The sequence below is a fragment of the Homalodisca vitripennis genome, chromosome 5, assembly GCF_021130785.1.
Source record: "Homalodisca vitripennis isolate AUS2020 chromosome 5, UT_GWSS_2.1, whole genome shotgun sequence".
NCBI lineage: Eukaryota > Metazoa > Arthropoda > Insecta > Hemiptera > Cicadellidae > Homalodisca > Homalodisca vitripennis.
This window is the reverse complement of record NC_060211.1, coordinates 114,133,617-114,155,937: the sequence shown is the minus strand read 5'-3', so window position 1 is coordinate 114,155,937 and position 22,321 is coordinate 114,133,617. Positions and strand designations below refer to the sequence as shown.

General features: G+C 33.3%; 1 protein-coding gene across 1 annotated transcript in view; it reads left to right on the top strand.

Moving 5' to 3' along the window:
- The window catches only part of LOC124362745, a 129,008-nt gene extending 111,401 nt beyond the window's left edge, over positions 1–17,607 (top strand). The window contains exon 3 of the mRNA XM_046817490.1: positions 17,327–17,607. Coding sequence (XP_046673446.1) covers positions 17,327–17,458 — 132 coding nt within the window. The 3' untranslated portion in view covers positions 17,459–17,607. The remainder of the gene's footprint in view (positions 1–17,326) is intronic.
- The last annotated feature ends 4,714 nt before the right edge of the window (positions 17,608–22,321 follow it).

The following is a 22,321-nucleotide window of genomic DNA, read 5'->3' as shown; positions in this document are numbered from 1 at the left end:
TCAAGTGATGACAATAGTGGTAAAACGGTCTGGCAAGAGCTGAAGCCCTGTTTCATTTCGCGCTCAGAGTATAATAGCGAGCCGTTCAGAGAGTTGGTTAATTAGCTTACCGGGAGTATGTAATCATTTGACAGAGTGGAAACAGTTCTTACGTCACACGCTGTTAAAGCCAGCTGTTGATTTTAAAGTATTTGGCCAAATATTCATCCTCCAACCCCGCACCTCTGGATGGATATACGATTAATTATTACCGATATAATTTTCTATTAGGCCTAAATAATTTTACCGGTAAATAATAAGTACTAAATAAGTAAAACGGTAGATAAACCGGCCAATGAACGAACTCGAGTTGATTATATAAAGACATTGAGCAACGCACATCATTATTGCAGTAGCTTATCGATAACTCGTCACATGCAGGATCAGACACTGACTTACACGAGATTATGTATTACTGGAGGTATCGTTTTAACATTGATAAAAATGTTTTAGGTAGAACTATAACGAGGTAAAGACGGTTAGGTATGACTGCGTTACGTCTCCCTTCTAGGGGAAAACAAGCGTAAAGGGATTTAGTAGAATCTTTTGGATATTTCCTTGCTTCAAAGGTTTCCTGTTTCTAGGTTGCGAAAATTTTTCCAAACTTAATTTCATGTCCTAAATGTCATAAATAGTGGATCGTACAAACCCGTAAATGCTACCTAAAATGTATGTGATATTTGTCATGCACTGATTCTTTGCCCGTTTACTTTCCAGTTACAGTTAAATTTACTTATGTTTTTAACTGACCTAGGATGCATTGTGGACACGGGTTACACAATCAATACACTCAGCATAATGGAGAGGGAACCCAAACATACACATTAAAAAACAATCTTGTACTGAACTATTACTGTAAAAAGCGATGTAAACTGACAGTAGATTAGAGTTTACGTTCATGAATGAAATATGACTTTTATATTGATTTTGTTCAACGAACCAAAACAAACATATTTGAAATTTAAGATCTATATCTTAAATTTCAAGATATAGACCCCCCCCCAACTTAAACCAAGATATTTTTCTTAAGTTTCCCTATGGTCCAGGAAAACTCTGGAACCTTTTTTAAAAACTGTTAAATGGGCAAATACAAACGAGTAATAGCATGTACATACGTGCGTGTATGGTGATGCCTATTATTCTTAATATTTATTTGGTGACTATATATTTTCGTTACAAACTCATTACTGATGAAAAGGTATTTGTTCAACGGAATTTATAAATTATTACCAAAACTAAATTAATTAATATCTTAACTGGTTTAGAATGGCTACTACTTGAAAATATAAAAATAAAAGATTAAGTAATACAATTTATGAATTGTAACAAAAAAAATGTTTTGAAGTTTAAGAAACCTTTTTTAGATCATTGAATAAATTTTATTTTTAGGAATACATTAGTTATGAATAACATACAAACTTTTATCACTGTTTGATATGAACAAAATTTATGTGCTACGATTTTTAACTGAATTTTGCGGACTTATAGATGAATGTATATATATAACACAAAAAACAGTATTGTCATATTTTCGCAAACCAGCATACAATACAAAATAATGATGCATGAATCATAGAAATATAAGTAGAAATATGTAAGAAAAAGGGTTCGATATCTTATTATATGAATGGAGTAAAAACAAAAAAAGAAATAGGGGTAATTTTACAGTTACAATATCACAACCTGTATACTTTCACTTAAATATAATTTAATTGAACCCACGACCTTCATTTTCCAAATTACACATGTTAAAGAATAAATATAACAATTATTGTGTACGTTTTCATGTTTCTTGTGGTTTATTTTTATTAACTTATGCCAGATTTCATACATTATAACATGCGTAGTTTGAAATGGCGTAACAGTGAAAGTAGAAAAGCAATATTAATTTAGGGTTTAATGACGTATCCGTTGTAAGTTATCAATTTTTAACTACGAAAGACACGTATAGACATACAAATCTATAGTATAATAAATACGAGCACCTATATTTTCAAACAAAATATGTTGAAATAGACTGAAGTAACATTATTTTTAATTAAAGTTTCAAGTGATTCCAGGTCGCTCCTTATATCCGAACATTCAGGTATCGATTGACGAGTATTGCTTCTGACCATACGAGATTAGTATTAACTCAAGATTATTATAGAGTGAGACTAGGATTTTATATCTTCGTAGGAACATAAATCTTCGCCGTAAACTGGGTACTGTGGAAGGAACGAAATTAAGACCGGAAGTGGCGTAAACTGAACTAGACAATGACATTGTCGAGTCACGTGACTCAATCATCATCATCACATTAGAGTTTCTCCACGCTGTCGCTGCAGCTTTGTTAACGGTGCTTTACCTCACACCACATAGTACTTCTACTGTGCATCACCGTCACATTGTCGTAACTCAGTTTGTGTGCCGAACTAGTCTAATACTGTAAAAGATATGTTGAAAAATGTGCCTATGAACTCTCATTACGTTACCGTTCTTCCAACAACATTTATAGAAAGAAAATGTTTACACTCTTTATTAAGAAAACTCTTGCGATCTAAATAAGCATTTACTAAAAATGGATAACAACTATAGCAAATTAAAATCTTTCTAAAGATGAACTTAAGTATTCTTTGTTATCTGTAGTCAGCTACATAACGTCTTCAAAGAATTAACTCGAAAAGCCTATAATTTTATCAAATATCTCTACTTTTATTACTCGCTAGTGGAATATATCTGTACGACTACAAGAAATCCAAGGACCTAATAAGAAATATATTTTAAGTATTGATCTTTATCGCAGCGTAAGGCTGTGGCTTCCTAACTGAGAGTTCGAGTTCGAATCCCGGGGAGACCCATACGAATTTGCAAGTATGTTTGGTTCGTTTCCCCTTGGCGTAACTGTTTTAAATGCTACAGAAACACCTTAAAATTGTTATATTTTCATTGCATTTTAATGAAGTTTGCAAACTATCTTTATGTTAAAAAATGTTGAACTGCAATGTACAACTGCTAAATATTGAGTATAAAAACTAAATTTAACTAAGTGTAGAATGTAGAGAATACAGGGTGTAATGAACGTGTTTACACGCTTCCTACACGAAACGTTAATTATACGTTTATTTTACGGTTAGTTGAAGCGTGTTAACACTTAGCTAGCAATTAGATTATCCATAACGGTCGTGTTTAAATAACGCGACCGTCACGGTTCAACTCACGAGATTTATATTGCAGTTTAGAGTGAACGAGTCACAGTCAGTTTGTCGTGTATTAGGACTAATTCGAAATCTATTTGAAGTGAGTGAAAATAAAGGTTAAAAATATATTGTTTTTACAGTTATATATAATGGTGAATATATTTGAATAAATAAATAATGTTAGTATAGCTGGATGATAAAAATTAGCAAACATGCTATTTCTTAGGTAAAACGATAAAAATGTTTACATTGAATACGTGTTAAAATTTTTAGTATAGAGCAGAGTCAGACCTGGGATAATGCAAATCACCTGACAATTAATCGATACATTTTCATATCTTATTTAACTATCCGAACTAAACATTCTTTAAATGTAACGAATCTTAAAATATATTGGCTTGAAGGGGTTTTATGTAAGTGGAAGATTTGGTTGCATCGTTGAATATATTTGCCAATTTATAGAACCAATTTACATTATCATAATTATTTGGTCAAGGAAAGTGTGGTATCCCTGGGAAGTTAAAACAATGATTTATTATTATAACAGTTTTTCTACGCTATTCCTTTCTGTCTTGAGAACAAATAAGGTGTCTTCATCTACACTGTAAATATTACCAACGTAAGGGTATTCCACAAAATTAATAATTTTATGATATAAATTAGTAATAAGTATAATTTTATTACACAATATTATACTTATATTTTTAAACGCAGGGCTAACATTTCAGGTGAATAATGGAGTAGAATACGTATTTCACGTTATTAATCTATGCCTTGAAGACATGTTCTACCGGAACTCATTCATAACCAGTTAAAGCCTGCCGCAATCTCAGGAGATTGCTAAAGCCCCAGAGAACAATCTAATGGACCAGTCGTCTGTAATGCTGGAGAGTTGCCCCCTTGGCTCAAAGGTTACTGAACTATCCTTGCTTACTAATTATTCCATAGCTTGTACATGCCAACTTAGTTACGTGGATTCCTAGAAAGTTTAGAATTGTTGTGCAAATAGCCTACTGGTTTTTGACTTAGAACTTGTCACGTTGGTTACACAAGAAGTAAAGAACTATCATCTGTGGCAATTGTTTAATAGAATATCCAATCCACATTTGGTTAAAAACAATGGATTCATAATTCGTACAGATAGTTGGACAGTAAGAACTGTTGTATTTTAAGGATACTAATCAAAATCCAAGGCCTACCAATTTAGCCTCTTTACTCCTGGACGTAAGGGTACTCTTTGATTAAGAGATACTTATTCATAGATAAATCATGATAATTTTGATCCAAATAAATTGAACCATACTAGTGGTCTTCTTCAATCATGGAAGTCATTAGATGTGTAGATAACTGTATTTGATACCCGTCCCTTCAGTTCAGTTCGTCCAGACAACGGCCTTGAACTTATCCTTACTTGTGGAAAGTCCGTTTCGACTTTTCAGTGTCTATAACGGAAATATATTTATAGCCCTGGGCTTATTTTGTTACTATTTAATTATTTTTGTCTCATTAACACATTCAAAGCGATATAAAACTAGGTCATCGCTTCCATTTACACTTTACTATCGACTCTTGTAAAGGATGTTCCCTAAGGAACTTAGGAATCACTGATGACGCAAAACATTCTTTATACAGTATGTAAAGTGTCACTTTCATACATTAAATCATTAGACTATGATCAGCCATCTCGAGACCATTTCACGCACCTCTTTGATTCTCAGTACATACTGAGATATTATTTTATTATTGTTTTTCCCACTAAAAATTGTAACCCGGATCCAATATAATGTTCAGTTGGCTGCAGAAAACTTGTTTGCATTACATAAACTTTACATAAGTTTATCATCATGTATTGAACAGTGAACGTATCTGAACGTTTATTATCCTTACAGCATGTATTGAACAGTGAACGTATCTGAACGTTTATTATCCTTACAGCATGTATTAAACAGTTAACGTATCTGAACGTTTATTATCCTTACAGCATGTATTAAACAGTGAACGTATCTGAACGTTTATTATCATTACAGCATGTATTGAACAGTGAACGTATCTGAACGTTTATTATCCTTACAGCATGTATTAAACAGTGAACGTATCTGAACGTTTATTATGCTTACATCATGTATTGAACAGTGAACGTATCTGAACGTTTATTATCCTTACAGCATGTATTAAACAGTGAACGTATCTGAACGTTTATTATGCTTACATCATGTATTGAACAGTGAACGTATCTGAACGTTTATTATCCTTACAGCATGTATTGAACAGTGAACGTATCTGAACGTTTATTATCCTTACAGCATGTATTAAACAGTGGCCAGAGAACTTTTGCTGACAATTCTTATATTCTGCGGTCTAAATGCAGTACATTTCTATGTGACACAGCGTGAACTAGAAGCGTGCTCGGAATATTCTCTAAGTATTTATTTAGTTCAGCTTTCGCGACTCGAGGCGAACTCGACCATTTTGGACTACTATACTTTATTTTCGGTTCTCTGACCTAATAAGAATACTGAATGTAATTTAATACGGTGTTAGTCGGCTCTCGATTTCAATTTCAAATGTCAAGTTTTAATTCATCGGGTAAAATAAGTGAAATATTTTATTGCAATTTTAAATGGATGTGTTACGATTTTTCATACTTTTTTGCTTGAAGTTTGTCATCACAAAGCTAAAGTACATTAGTATAAGTTTAAAATTAAGATAAAAATTACCTGAAGACAATCTGTGTCTCTACATCAAACTCAACATGAGTTTTTTGTCCAAATAATCCACAAAGGGTTATTAATAATCCTGACAATAACAATTTATGAGAAATATAAAACCTCAAGACACTTACAGAAATAGAAATTTGAGAACTACGACAAAAATTATAAGTTAGCTTATGAAATTCTAAGATATTGTAAATTAAGAAAGTGCTATTAGCTAAAAATGTTGGATTAATAATTTATGTTTTAGGAATAAAGAATTGTTGCTTATAGACGCATATTCAGATTTACCATCAACTCCTTGAATAAGGTCTCAGTCAGGAGATGTTTAACCCATTTAAAACCCTAATAGATGTTTTATAAGTCTTTGTTGAACTGCATAATTTCACTTTCAGGAATATCGGAAAAGTTTTTCTGTTATTGTAACTCATTATATCCCGCTTAGAAAACGTAGTTGATCAATAAAGGGTAACGTAGAGTCGCGACGGCTGGTTGTGAAATATTTAACCAAGTGTCCTACTAAGCCATAGGCAGGTCCCATACTTCAATTCCGCTCTGTTCAGGACCGGGCTAATATGTGGTACGGCAAGAGGACAACCGTTAACGAGTGGGGCGGGACGGCAGCCGTGTGTGTTTATGTTATGAGGTTGAGGTTGGCCAACCTGGGTGGCGTGACGCGTCAGGCACTCGAAGTGTTGCGTGTGAGGCTGTCGGTATTTGGGCTAACAGAAGAAAAACACAATTTAAATTAACAATATTTGCAATAACGAGCTCGCCGCTTTCATAAGTGCAGTCAGTCGTGTTGCAAACTAAATATTGTACAGTTCGCTCCAAGCGAAAAGTTTTGAAGTGTAAGTTTGGGGTTTCGAGGTTAACTGAACACACCAGAGAATGTTTGCCAACACAACAGTTCATGCTACACATATTGCGTGCCCTCGGGCTGATATATGGGGCTCGTTGTCTGCCTTCACAGCACTTGCCAAAAACGGCCAAAGCATTGGAGTGACTTACAATAATCGCAGTTCGGAATTATTACTTTTATGAATGTGATTCATATTGTAGCAATAGTTAACCTTTGAACTGACATTATGACTAGCTGAAGATAGGCTGTTACGGTGAATATTTATAAACGTTGGATCTAGTGTGGCTTTGCCTGAGTGCTTTGTTTAAGGAAGTGGCAATCGGTTTTTGTGTGCGCTAGTGTTTCTAAATATCAGAGTCAGCCTTGTAATAAATATTCTCTGAAGACGGAAAGAATAAGAACATATACTTCTGAAAATACTACTTTGAAAACTTAAACTTCAATTTGAGTACGAGATTTGAATAACTTCCATGAACCATCACGGGAGTGTTTGGTATGTTGTTAAGAATGGACATGTTTTTGATGCCCGATTGTTCAGCAGAAAGTCAGCGTGCGATGACTTGCGTAACAGCTAATTCTTCTATAAATAAAAAAAATATTCTCTCCAGTTATCCTTCTTACATTCAGTGTAAAATTTTATATCCTTATATCCAACTATTTTTGGTGACTAAAATTTTCGTGATAAAATATCTACGATTCCTGATGAAATAATCAACATTATTTCTATTTCTTATGTCTCATGTCTTCAGACCTCCTTATGAACTGTGAATAAAACGTGTTTCAGTAGCATTAAAATAATACACCCCATTGAAAATCGGTTGAACAATCTTAAGGTAACAAATTCTTAAGATGCATTAAACATAAAAATCGCAGGAGGTGTTTTGCGAATAAACAAAGGTTATTTAATATTGCAATCCTCATTAACTAGCAATAAATAAAGTCCATCACATCATTAAATGATAAGGTTTGAACTGGAAATATTAATATTGTGCTTAAAAAATAAAATCTTAGTCTCAGTTATCTTTGCAATGTGTGTATTGAAAGAAAACAGAGCAAAACCCTAACTAAAGGAAAGGTTAATATCAAATCTTTCTGTCATACATTCTTCTATCATTGACTTCAGTTATCAGCTGCAACACTTGTGCGAATCGTAAACAGTCAATCTATGTGACGAGAAGCTGTTGAACGTAACCAAACAACAAACAGAAATGTTTACAATACAGGCGGGCACCACGAGTTCCCACCACTTCTGTCTGTCCAGTTCTCCACCGCCACTGAACTAATTGAGATTGATGATGTGAGGTGGTTTGCTCAGTGTCATAGACTCTAACAACTTTGCCATTTGTGTTGTAGGCTACCACTCTAATGACAGCTCATCTGACACTGACTAGCCAATTAAAACCTACATCTCTCTTACATTCCCCGCACAATCTCGCCATCATCATTGATGCAACCTGTGTCGATATTGGGTCATTATATTTGACTTATCGGATTTCTTTCCTGGTTGATGAAATTATGTGAAACTTTGCAATAAATACCAAACTTAATATGAACTCATGCCCTTAAAATGCTTAGTTATGACATGCATGCTATTAAATTAAATTTCACATATGCTAAATATAATTCTCATCGCTAGGAGCAAAAGTAGATGATTTCGTCGTATTACAAGCGAGATGATGATGGAAAAACGTGTAAACGCCGTAAGGCCCTTTTTTCCATGTAATAAAAAATACTTTATGGAAACAATTACATGGAGAAATATAAAACAAACGTTATTGCATAATAACACGCCATAGTCATACTGTTAGATTTACCCTTCAAAGACAGCTCTTATTTACTTATAATGGAATAATAAAAAAAATGTTAAGACAGCACTTTGAAAAGACTTGTGTGTGAGGTAGCTGATTTTTCCGACCCTGTTATAAGTTACTACTATCCTATAATCCTAAAAAAATCCTTAAAAGGCAAACTTTAGTATCAAAACCAGCTGTTGCTTTTGCATTGCGATAAAAACATGCATTGAATACAATTTTGCACCTACGCTAATTTTTAACCAATCGATTTCTTAGAGAGAACAAAATATTAACAGAGAAGATTTAAAGTCAATTTAACCTATTGTACTTTCGTATGAATTTAAAATGAAATTGATTTGTATTTAAACATGTATGTATACACAATATAAAACTTCAGCTAAGTAGTTCCAATTCACCAGTTAACTATTGCTATAGCATTTGTATTCTTCATCTTCAAAGGAAAAAAATTGGGAGATCAAAAGTCCTAGAAAAGTCTTCGGGAAAGAGCAAACTACGGGGGAATAATACTCATTATTACAAGCACCTCTAAACCCAAAATACGAGGAACCAACTCCCAACAGAGGTACTTAAATTTTATTTTAGTATCGTAATATACAAAATTATAATATATGTCCACCATGACCAATGTGCCGCCACTACCATTATCACACTCAAACGAATGATGTTTTGAAGTATTAGCAGCACAATTAATCTTGTCAAAACTTAATATCCTATCGCTTCTGTCATCTTTCTACCCTTCTAAAACCCACCCATTAACAAATGGCCGAACCGTTGCACTTGTGTCAGACAGGAGTAGATGCTTCCATTTCATTAATCTAGTTTCTTCCCAGTTGTAATTCCACTGTTAGCCAGATTCTTTAGTTGTTAGTTTAAATATAATTTTATATAATTCTCAGCATAATTTTATATAATTCTTATTACTTCTTAGGTTCGTCACCCCACATACGCTTCTGCGACCCATGTGGGACAAATTTCGTCAAAATAAGTGTCCTATATTATACTTTATTAATAATATAATTAAATTAGATTTTGTATCGATTACCAGTTATCGGTGTTTTTTTTTAATTCTTTTACTTATTTATCTCATTTTTGTATTTCAAATACAATAAAAAATCACGTTCGCCTTGTCGAATTCAATGAGAACATTCCAAAAAATAATAGAGGTTTGTGACTCATTTGTAGAAAGTAAGCTCATATGTACATTCACATTAAATATAAAAACAATTTGTTATATGCTGCGTACTAATTTTTTAGTTCCAGATTTTTTAAATTTTGTATGGTGAAACGAGTTTCTTCACTCTAAGTTTTGTGGCACTCAATTATATTTAATATAATTATTAGCTTAGCTGAATCATTATCACTGAAGTTTTACTCGTGATAAAAAAATTACAAATATCTGACTGATTACTTTCCAGTCTATTGTTATAACTGTTATCATTTCTTGACTGTTAAGAAAGTAAAATAAACAAGACAAGAAAACAACTCCATACGGTTTATATTCTGTGATAATTTACATGTAAAATTTTAAATGTAACATTAAACCTAAATAATTGTATGAAAAAGTCTTACCGTGGAATTCAAATGCCAGCCTACTTGTTAAAAATAGATAAAATATCAATTAATCATTTATAATAATACCGTATTCTAAGCTCTGGGATGTCTGTATATAGAGCAAGATTAAATTAAATACGTTTTGCTAAGTACCTTTATTCTTATGTAGAGGAGAATCGGCTTAGAGTTAACAATAGCTGTATTATGACCAAGCCACGAGATGCATTGAGCCACGAGAAGCCAAACAACATTGCGAGTATCTCCTCCACAGTACATAAAAGTTGCTTTATTTCCTAAGATAATTTACGACCATAACCGTAAATGATGAAATATCTTATGCACAGTACTAGCTGTATATCCACAGACTAACTTAGAGTTTCCCTTGCTATAATTTGGTGTCAACTATTCAATTGTGCTATTCAATTGGTCACATTCAGTTATTATAATTGTATGAAATCTTTATTTCCACATCTCATACAGTGTTTGAAACTTGTATATCTCTGCGTATAAGACAATGGTAAAATTCCTTTCTATGAAATTCCTGATTGAACATTATATGGTATAATCAATCACTCCCAACTAACTTCGATCACCTAGAATTCCCATCACCTCAATTTTCATTTTTCAGTCAACTCTGAGATATGTGATGGTCATTGGGAGAAGTCCTTATCTTCACAGGCGATCTCATCGTTATACAACATGTCTACTTATTCGGGACCCTCAATAGGTAGCTCAAGGGAACAATTACCTTTTCCAATAACAGTGTTAAAAGTTAGAGGTTTAAGTGAGATAAATATCCAACGCAATTCGATCTGTTTGAATCAGATCTGAAATTAAATGTTCCACCAAAAAAACTTTCTTAAACAATCCGTAAGCAATTTTTTAATTTAGTTTTAACCACATTGAGAAATAACCATATCTATCTCCACACTGAAACTCTAATCCTTATGGAATGGAATATCGTGTCTTCCATTTGCAGCGCTACCAGTAAAAAAACTTTTTTAATCGACAGGCCGATCCCTTTTTAAGGATTATTCTACACGTCCTCTTGGGCCACTGGCATGTGTGATAATCTTATCAAAGAGGATAAGGGAGTGGAAAAGTAGTGCAAGGTATCGCTGGTACTGTCAAAACGTACAACGTTCACTGACAGAAATTGAACATAGGCTATTTGTAATTCAGATATAAAATCGGACATCTTAAGCCGCTCAGATATTGCCACTCTCCGACCCCGAGATCTCCAAACATAAATAAACATTCACATAAGAGTATCTGATGTTAGTCATACTCTTCTTAAAGTTACCAGCCCAGTAAATCTAATGTTTGTGATGACACATGAGATTGCTACGTAGGACTTGAAGATCTGAGGCTACGTGCAATTGCCTTGATAACCCTTGACATCATCACAAGTGATCAATCATATTTTAATAGTTCGACGTAAATAGTATAAAAATCCCGTCATCCTACAAATACCTTGACTTCTGCTCTTTTCGGTGAAGTATCAGTAGTAACAAATACCGCTCATATCCGAAGGGGAAGAATTAATCATATCCCGGTCACTAAGTACTTAGTATAGTGATCAGTACTTAGCCGAAGAGAAGAAATTAATCATACCCTGTTCACCCTAATATGTAAGTTAACCTGGCCAAACGATAATAGAGTAATTCATTATTGTATTTGCACCGTTGTGTACAAATAACACACGATTATTTGTGTGATGTATCAAAGTTTGTTGTGTACAATTTTTATAAATATTTTTTACTCACCTTTTTTTAGATTAACAATCAAAAATTTTAGACAACTGAGAGATTTATTCAGACTTCATCAACATAGAAATGCCTTATTTTTCCTGTTAAGAGCCAGAAATATCCGTGTTGTCAACATAATCTCTCCAACTAGACAGGGATTAGGAAAAGTAGTGGAGAGAAAATTAGGTATTCAGGACCGTATCTTATATATCGGACTCCTATGTTCACCTAAAGAAAAACGTGCTGAATCCAATCAAGACCCGGATTTTCTGAAAGGCCTCTTTCTCCTGTAAGTGACAGCAGTGATAGTATAGAAATCGGCCACTAATTCGGCTCGCACATTCGCGCTCAGCAAACGACATACAAATGGGCCTCTCGCCATACAAGTCGAGCGCGTGCGGGACGCGGCTTTTATACCCGCAGAGCGTGCGGCCAGTGGCTTCCTTTCATCCTGGAGTCCGCCAGTGCCGCAGGATCGTCCAGTAGCTGTGGCCGTGATGTCACTTCCGACTGGGCCACAATGGTGCCGCGCCGACTCTTGCACAACCACGTTACGATATGTAGGGGTATTGTGCCACCACCATCACCACCACTACCACCACCACCACCACCACCACTCCACCAGTGGCTTGCACAATCACACCACTCTTCTGAGTCTGCACTGCGAGCATTTAGCTAATAAAGTGACGTCGTCAATTGAGCTTTCTTCTGAAGCGTGCAACAATGGTACCGTCCTGCAGATAGCTGTGAGCACACGTGTTACAGGTTAAACAGTTGTGTCATCGCAGTTGACCTGTATGTCGCTATACGAGTTTCCAACAAAGCGATAGGTACGGGGAAGAGAGAAATCTCAGCTCTTACAGTTCTTCAAGTGCTAATTTTCTTTGTTGACATCTCATTACAGATTGAGATACAACAACGACAAGAAAGGAATGGGGTTGGCAATAAAAAATAGGCTTGCTGTCTATAATAAATATAATCAGAATTGGAGGAAATTATGTGTGGCATTAACTGTGTAATTAAAGTTATTAATTCTTAAGATATTATCGAAGCAGTCGACTGCCATCTTGATTTTAGCACCAAGAGTAGTAGTGCTGAATCTGTAGCACTTCGCACCCTAATGTTTTGATCACAGTGTTTTGAAAAAATTATAAACATATATTTAAAAGCGTTTTAGTTTTTGATATAGTTCTTAGCTTCCCAAACTGATTAAAATTTACTGTTTCAATATTCGTAAAGAATACACTTTACAAAAAAACGAGAAGTTTGGATGAATATCAAGATTATTTAAAAATGAGCCATCGTCCTTAATTATGTTTAAAATGAGAGGCTTAAATGTGAGGTTAAAAATATTTATGGAAAGACACAATTTCGTTTCATTTCAACAAATACTTCCAGTACTTTTTCCTTGGTGGAAGTTTTTATTTGAGGATTGATTTATGTTAAATGCATATACTAATTGTTAATGCTAAATTTTACGAACTTAATTCCACATTTTGTAAACTCCACTTATAATGCATTGTTATATCATTTTAATATGAAAAAGAACACACGCATATAGTTTGAACAAAAAAGACAAACTCAAAAGCTTTACGTGTTAGTTTGATTTTGAATTGGTTTTCCTAATAGATTATAGTATTCATTGCGTTTCATTTCGTAAACAACCGATAAGTTCAATGTCTACACGGAAATCTCCTAACTGCTCGAAAACAAATTTATAATATGAATTTAAAATAATTTGTCTATTCCAAATTTACACCAACAAAGCTAATATGATAAATACAAAACACTGTTACGGTGCATTATAAAAACTAACAATTTATCACAAAATGATTCTTCGTTATAATTAAGACCTCAAACTGAGTAAAGTTTACTCTTGAAATCTGTAGCTATTACTGGGATATTTTAACTAGGTACGGTTTTTACTACTGAGCCTTATTTTCAACCTACACTTACACAAAAAATAATGTCATTATAGCCTGTATTATTTAGTGTATAGCATTAGTACAATCGGTGATGTTCAACATAATACAGTCTTTGCACTTTACGTCCTGGAAACACTTGCGAGTAGTATCCTTTCTCCTCCCCTCTGTTATAATATGTTCAGAATTTCCTTAGAAGACTACTATGAAGTTCTACCAACATGAATCTTAAATAAACAAAATTAACAACAATATTATGAGCCAAAATTAAATTCGCTCTTTCCTGAACTACAAGAACAGGTTTACGATAGTACGTCAGTCATATCATACTTAGGAAAGGTATTAGAACAGTACTTCATTATTCAATTTCTCTCGTATTACTGATAATTACCCTATTTGTTTCGTTTTACCAAGTTGGCAATCCAAAAAGAGTGTAGTAATAATACAATTTCTGATTTTTTTGTACAAATTTTCAATTTGGAAATCTCTATAGTGACATCAGAATGAAAACTTAACCCAGTTACGACTAGGCCACTATCTCTTACTCTGATGACCTGTGAAACGGCCAACCTGTATGGACAGGGCTTCCAGTCTTAGTTAATCACTACGAAGAGAGATATCGCTGTCCAAACATTTACAAACCACTCCGTATAACTGGTTTGGAGCTAAGCCTATCTGTAAATTACACAACAAGAAGTATTTCAAGTGAACTCTAAAGACCCAGGTTTGTTTTGACAGTAGGAGACGACGCCACATAGTACGAGATAATCACTTACCTCGGTTTTCTCTTCTTCCCCCAGAACGCATATACTTAAAGCCTAATACATACAAAACCTTGTTCTTCTTTGTTATATCGACTTTTGATTGCTGAGCTCGTTTATTTCTTATAATAAATATAATTTTCAGCGTCGAATATGTGGAACTAACCGAGATAGATATCGTCGGCATTCAAAGAACGTATATTTTAATCATATAAGTAATTAATATAATGTGACACTAAACGAGTTTTCTGTAGTTTTTTTATAGCGTTGCATTTATTTTGTGTTCAAGAACCCTGAAGGGGTCCTATTAAAAGCAGGTTTTACAATTAAATTTGAGAAGACATGCAATTCGATACTCCACATATTACATACCAAAACCGCCTCTTTTTAAGGATTTTAGTATATTTTTGGGTGGTAAAACCTCCATTTAAAGGTTATAAAACTTTATTGACGGTTACGCTTTGATATAATTTCTCATTTTAGACTCCAATATCCATAAAACTTATACGAAATTTAAGAGTATATTTGATTTCATTAAACAATTGTTTATGACACCACTGGAATGTTATAAATATTTCATACAATTTTTGTACTAATTACAAAAAGGCTAATGCTATTATAGTCCAGTCGTGTTACCTGATTGAAAAAATAAATGTTTTCTTACAGCAAACTAATGGCACAATTTAGTCAAATACATCATAAATAAATAAAAACAAAAACATTCCGAACCAAAATCGTCTGTTAGGGGGTATAGGAGGGGTTGTTTTTAGGGGTGAAAATGGTTTTTTTGCAATTTGTGACTAAACAATGCATCCTATTGAAAAAAGTCAAATGAAAATGTTGGAAATAAAAAAATCTACAACTTATTTAGTAATCAATTTCCAAAAAATATAAAAAACAGTTTTTTTGGTTTTTAATTTTTTTCTTTTACATTTTTGGAAATTTTTGAGGTTAGGGCAAAAATGATTACTACATAAGTTGTAGATTTTTTTATTTACAACAACATTTTCATTTGACTTTTCATTCATGTCCAATGTTGTATCTTTCAATAATACTCAATAATCTTGGGATTTTATATAAATTATAAAAACACTTTCATACCAGTAAAATTATCCACTACTTTACATCAGTCAGCGAGTGAACCCGTCTAGCCTAATTAAACAGATGGAAGTTGATACAGACTTATGACGACAGAATCTTTGCATAAGCAAACAGAACAGTAGAGCTTTGAAGCTATCCGATATTTTGATAACTCTTGTGATAACCCGTTGAATGAACGGGTAAACTTGATCTATCACTAATAAATGGCACCAAAAACGTTGTTGATTCTCTTCAGCAACTTAACATACATTAAAATGTGCATAAATTTGTAAATTTATCTCTAATTTCCATAAGAAATGATATTATGATATTACTATATGTTTTATATTCAATAATCCATTACCCTATGTATGGTATAAGATTTTGAAAATGAAAATATCATTTGACTTTACAAAGACATTACTTCGTAATGTCACCTAAGTAATTAAAGTTATGATTCCATAAACAATCTCTTGGAGGAAAACCTTTTAACTTTTGACATGTTTCCTTGATAAGGCAATTGAATCTCAAGAGTAGTTAATTTCGAAACATCTAAACTTTTAATTGAAACGAAAGTCAAGATGTGCAAAACAGAGTTGATCTTCAAAATTTGTATTGGCACTTACTTGAAAACTTGAAAGTAAATTTGCAATGAAAGTGACGTTTCTCTTAAGTAGATACTAGAAGGTTTACTCCTCTGATATTTACATAGATTACACTGTATTGTCTTTTCATCGTGTGTGATGAACTACGGTGAGGAAGACAGTCGTGTTAAAGTGCGTAATTAAAAACATTAAGCTCCATGTTAGTTGCATAAGTGACTGCGTCTACAGCTCTTAAAAGCTATATACAACTTAGTGACTTTATACGATGTTGGAGTTTATATATTTTCTGCCCTCAAAGAAACTACTTGCAGAGATGTAGTTTTTGGATTTTAAAAATAAACTTCAATAGTGTTCAGAAAATAATTTTTCAGAAAATAGATGTACCGTCTGTAATGAGGATAGAAGCCTGAATGATGCGCACTCTCTTCAAATTAAAATTTAAAATTTACATTATGCATGTTTTCTATAGAAAGGAGATACTTTATTTTTGGTTTCCCAAAAATAAATTATAAATCGGAAAGGATACAATGATTTCATTAGATCTTATATCTCACAGAAGTAATAGGCGTTTCATAAAAGTCTTTTATTTATCTTGGCCTCCTCTAATACTTTAGTTCCTGAGCAACCCTCCACTAATATTTTATTTCCTGAACAACGACAACTTTGAACATTGTTTTGTTGTATATATCCAACTCCTCTAATACTGTAGTCCGCAAAATGCAACATCTTCGAACATTGTTTCATTGTTTAGTTGTATATCTTTGCCTCCACTTGTTCCTGAAAAACAACAACTTTGGAGATTGTTTTGTTGTATATCTTGGCCTTCTCTAATGCTGTAGTCGCTAAAATACTACACCTTCGGGCATTGTTTTGTTGTATAACTTGGCCTCTAATAGTATTTCAGTTTTTAAACAGTGACAGTGTTGTATGCTTTCGTCTTCATTAAAATGGAAGTCTCTTGTAGTACATGCGTACTTTGGTAGTCGGTAACGTTATTATACTTATTAAATGCGCACCAAAAAACACTGCACCCATCAACCATCTGTTGTTTCAGCTGCTGGAATCTGACGGTGAACGTGACCCTGCCAGCAGCTATGCGCCTGACCGTCGTCCTTTCCCCAAGAGAGACTTCTACGGCTACGACCCCTCCCACCACTTCGCCATGGATCACCTGCTGCATGCCTGAGCATCCCTTCACCCTCTCCTGTTTCATTAATGTTTACCCTGTTGCTGTTTTTACTCATTTGTGTAATAAATATAAAGCAATATTGTTGTAAAATGTGTTACATAAAATAAATTTTGAAAATATACTTTTAGTTTATTTCTGTGCATCAATATTGTACCATTTTCAATTACTAAGTCTTCTAACCTTGTCAATACAACTTGCCAACACACACATATGTACAAAATGTTAGAGCTTCATATTTTGAAGATAAATACCGTCCTATATTGTATTTAAAATAGTGTACATTTTCTTGTTCTCGAAAGCGTTTATTGACAAATGAACGTTAACATCTTTTTCCCCACAGAGGATCCAATGAACTGTATAGTTAGTAACAATAAACAATTTTTTGTTCTTGAACAAACTGTAAGGTTTCCGTGGGATGTGAGGTTGCGGTGGTATTAGAGACTGGAGTGAATTTACTACATAAAGTTACATTATGAACCAATATGTGTATTTATCTGCTTGACTATAGTGTGAGAGGATTTATTTGTAGGTTCGATCAGCAATTCAAACACTCACATGAAGTAACAAATATTTTAATTTTATTTCCAATTTTAATTTGTTTTTAATAGTTTTAAACATTATTTTAAATCAGAAGTATACTATTACACATAACACTATGATTAAACAATTGATTAAAAAAATGATTAAAGATTAAGCTTATTAAATATTTAAAAAATACAGTACATTCATGCCTACTGATGGTTTAAAGGGTCTGAAGTGGTTTTAAAGCCTAAATCCAACAATTCAAGGAAATACATGTGGATGGAACAGGCTACTAGTATCTGTGAGTAATAAATAGATATAACATAATAAAGTCCAACTTGACATTTTTAACGTTTTAACGTTTATTATGAAAATTGAAAGTTGAAATAATAATAAAAATTTAATAATTTTATTTACAGAAATAATAAATATATTTTTCAGTTGTTTAAGGCTCGCGTGTTGTTTTCTGGACAACGTATAGCTAAATTGGAATGTACAAAAATTCTAATTGAGTAGATAGTAAAAGAACAAACTACCACCATCGTCTCAATTGTCTAAGAACAGACGTTATAAGTAGGTCACTAGGAAAATATAACCCTCTTAGAGTTATTGAATCCGGTGCCGGTACCAGAACTTTACTAAATGTTTAACTATGCTATATATTGTTATCCAATCCCAGCACTGAAAACTTTGATTGTTTGCATAGCCCAATTCGTTTACATTTATTCGTTTATTTTACAACTACAGATAGTTTCCAAAACAATGTGTCTTTTCACTATCAGTCCATAGCACTGTATAATTAAAACCTAATATATTATAAACCAAATAAAAATGTACTTTTAGACTACATATTCATGGTCTGAATAGTAGATATATTCGATTGAAACATTGTAAAATTTAAACGTCATATATCATTATCTGCCCTCTAATTGGTGTTCTGGAATCTGCTCAGTTTTCTCATTTCTCTCTTAAGAAGAGCGCTCTACCCGTATAAACACAACTGTGTTACGTTAATGTTCACTACCCAAGGGATTGACTTTAACTTGACTAATCCATATATTGACGTTCCCAATATTCCACGTATTACAGCCCAGTCTTCAAGAAGTAAACTCAATATGCAAACTCTACACTTTAAACTTTATAAATACAAAAAAACGGTAAAAAAATGTATACTCTGAAAAGTGTCAATTCAAGCAAATTTGGTATTGTAACATGTGTAACATTGTGTATTTGGTTAATAAAACATTATAGCAATGTTACTATACATCCTGATCTAATAGTATTATAAATGAGAAAGTGCCTTAATTTGTTTAGCTTTCACGCGTAAACGGTTCCAGCTATTGTAACGAAATTTAACACTTTTACGGTTCCTGGGATGAGTATAGGCCTATTTGTATTTCAAGAACCGCTCCGAGCTAGCCCCACTGATTCTTAAAGACGCCAAAAATTCAATTTTGCTCTCCAAAGTTGTGATATATTTTTTTTAAAGAGACTGTCAAATCTAATCAACTGTTCTGTGTAAAATTTTTTTATTATTTTAAATTTGTTTACATTTATCATAAGTAAATTGTATTATGAGTAACAATAATTTTTCAAGCCGTTTTAGATCTCATGAATTAGGTCAGTACTCATCTACCTTAGAACATGTTCTAAAACGTAAGGCGATCAGAATTTGATTCCAAAGACTCCCTTTGAAGCAGTCGGGAAGGACTATGCTACATGAAATATCGCTGAACTCTTCTTTTAAGCTAATGTACCAATTTCAGCTGTAAATGTTCTGAAATATTCAAACAATCTTTACCATATATTTAATCACTGATAAAACCGATCTTAGTTCTATTTTGACATAATTAGGCTTCTCAGATCTGTGATATATGTCTTCTCGATCGGGAAACAAGACAATTGAAAGTTGCAATGACCATAATTATAAACTTTTTAATTTATTTGGTGATCGTGGCCACAAGGTAAACTCAACATTGGCGTCGGAAATATAACTCGGACCAGAAGAGCTCATAAAGATGTAAAACCTACGAAATTGCGTGGGAAGCCGCGGGTAACTGTTAGTAATATTATAAATGTGAAACTGACTAATTGCTTGTTTTGCTTTCACGCGTAAACTATTCAACTGGTAGTTGAAATTTTACATGGAAATTCTTAGGGTGTCTTGTATGAATGTAGGCCTATTCTTGTTCCTAAAATCCCTCCGGGCTTCGTCTCACTGGTCTCTAAAGTTGCGAAATATTAATTAAAAGAGCCTGTTAAATGTACACTGTTCATGTAAACACTGTTTAATGAGAGCACAACCATATGTTTAATTAATTTAAACACTATTTACAATTTCTTTACATTCATAGTGTGAAAGAACAGAGAAGCTTGATAAATAGCAGCGCATCTTATTTCAAACATTTCTGCAACCGCTGTTGAGCACAGAGTAAAGAAATATCCTGATTGTAAAGTTAAAAGTCTTAGTAAAAATATAATTTTAACTGTAGAGTTTTATCAAATATTAAGTATTGGACATAAAAACAAAGTTACTATCTAACTTTTACTATACACTTAAAGGCGACTAAGTTTATGACCCCATCTTAGTTTGGGACAAAATCTATCAACTATGGACCTAAAACAATTCTGAAACATGAAAACATGAATAAATTCGGAATACCGAAACATGAGAAATGGCTTACACTTGTTAAAACTGATGTGCTATAATTACAGTGTTATTACAATCTCTCTGCAGATTACGATCGGAACTTATCCGATTTCGTAAAACCTTGATATCTATCAGAAAGACAATATTCATTCAGGCGCAGGTTGGGCGTAAACAACAGTTATTAACCCAAGAGATTGGCCGAACCGGTACGCATAGGATTCAGTAAGGAAATAGCCATAACTGAATATGATTGCAGGAAGCGTTCTATAACAAGAAGTTAGAGCCTGAGAGCCTCGGGGAGAAGAGAAGAGAACAAAGAAAGTGCACTATATGAGGCATGTTACATTTGGAGGCCGACTTTCACTGGAGGAATGCTCTGCTACACACTACAGTAATGTGGCTGGCGGGGGGTCTCAACTCTTCTCTTCGTGTTGGACGTGCATCTTCTGTTCATATATCACTATCATTGTCCTTTACAATACCTCTTTTTACTACTGTTTTCCCCTTAAGCGTGGTGCTACGGCAGATCAAGCACTTAAAAACACACAATTGTGTGCACTGTGTTTATCTTTTACTGTGTTTATCTTTTACTGTTCGTGTATTAAGGTAGGGAATATTTTATAAGGATACCAATCCTTAGAGTGATTGTTTAATAAATACGTAAAACTTTATACTTTTCATTGCAGTGATAATATACGTGTTTTGTACACAGTTCAAACAGCAGGTTTTTAATAAACACCTTATCTGTATGTATCGCCCACTGTAGTCAATGTGTTAAACTATCATACATATCTAGCTACACATACTGAAAATATCAGATCTCTGATTTAGACAACCGATCATCTCCTGCCACTGGAATTTAGCTGTGTTATCAATTATAAAGAATTAATAGTAATATTTATAAAAAGATTAAAAAGTAATAGATTCGTGTAAATTAATAAGTAAATTCAAATATATAACTGATACACAACCTAAATCAAATAATTATCAGGATACATGAAAAGAAAAGCAAACTAAAAATATTAAATTAAGTTAACAACCAAACACACACTATGAGATAGAAAACACTAGTTATTTAGAAAACTTCATGTAGAAAATAGTAGCAAGACGTGGTTTAAATTATGACCTACTCTTCTCGAACAAGAACATTAAAATTTATTTACCTAATTTTGGCATTAAGAATTCCTGAGATGCCTCGTACTGAAGGTTTAATTTACCAATATAAAGTTTTTTTCAATGTTACTTATTTATTCAATAGACAAATTTCAAGGTTTCTTTATTAGGTATAATTATGATGCTCTTTAAAAATCTTGGTTTACATGTACCTTTAAAACGGGTCTTGCATAAATCTCAGATACATTTAACCTATTCAACGGAGTACCACAGGACTAGAAAAAACATAACAAAAGAGTTATCGCAAAAACTCCTTTTTTACCCTCTTTACCTTTTTGACCCTAAAATCAGTATAGTTCTTACTTGTCCCAATGGGAACCAAAGTTCCAAGTTTTAAGTCTCTATTACTTTATTACAAGACTTATCGAAGAGACGGACAGAAATATGGATTAACAGCCGGACGGACTGCACTTTGACCTTTTGATCCCAATATCAGACCAGTTCTTCAGTGAACTAAGGACGTTTTGTTAAGAATTCAAGTGTTGATGACCGGTCCAAGGTAAACGGAGTGTATT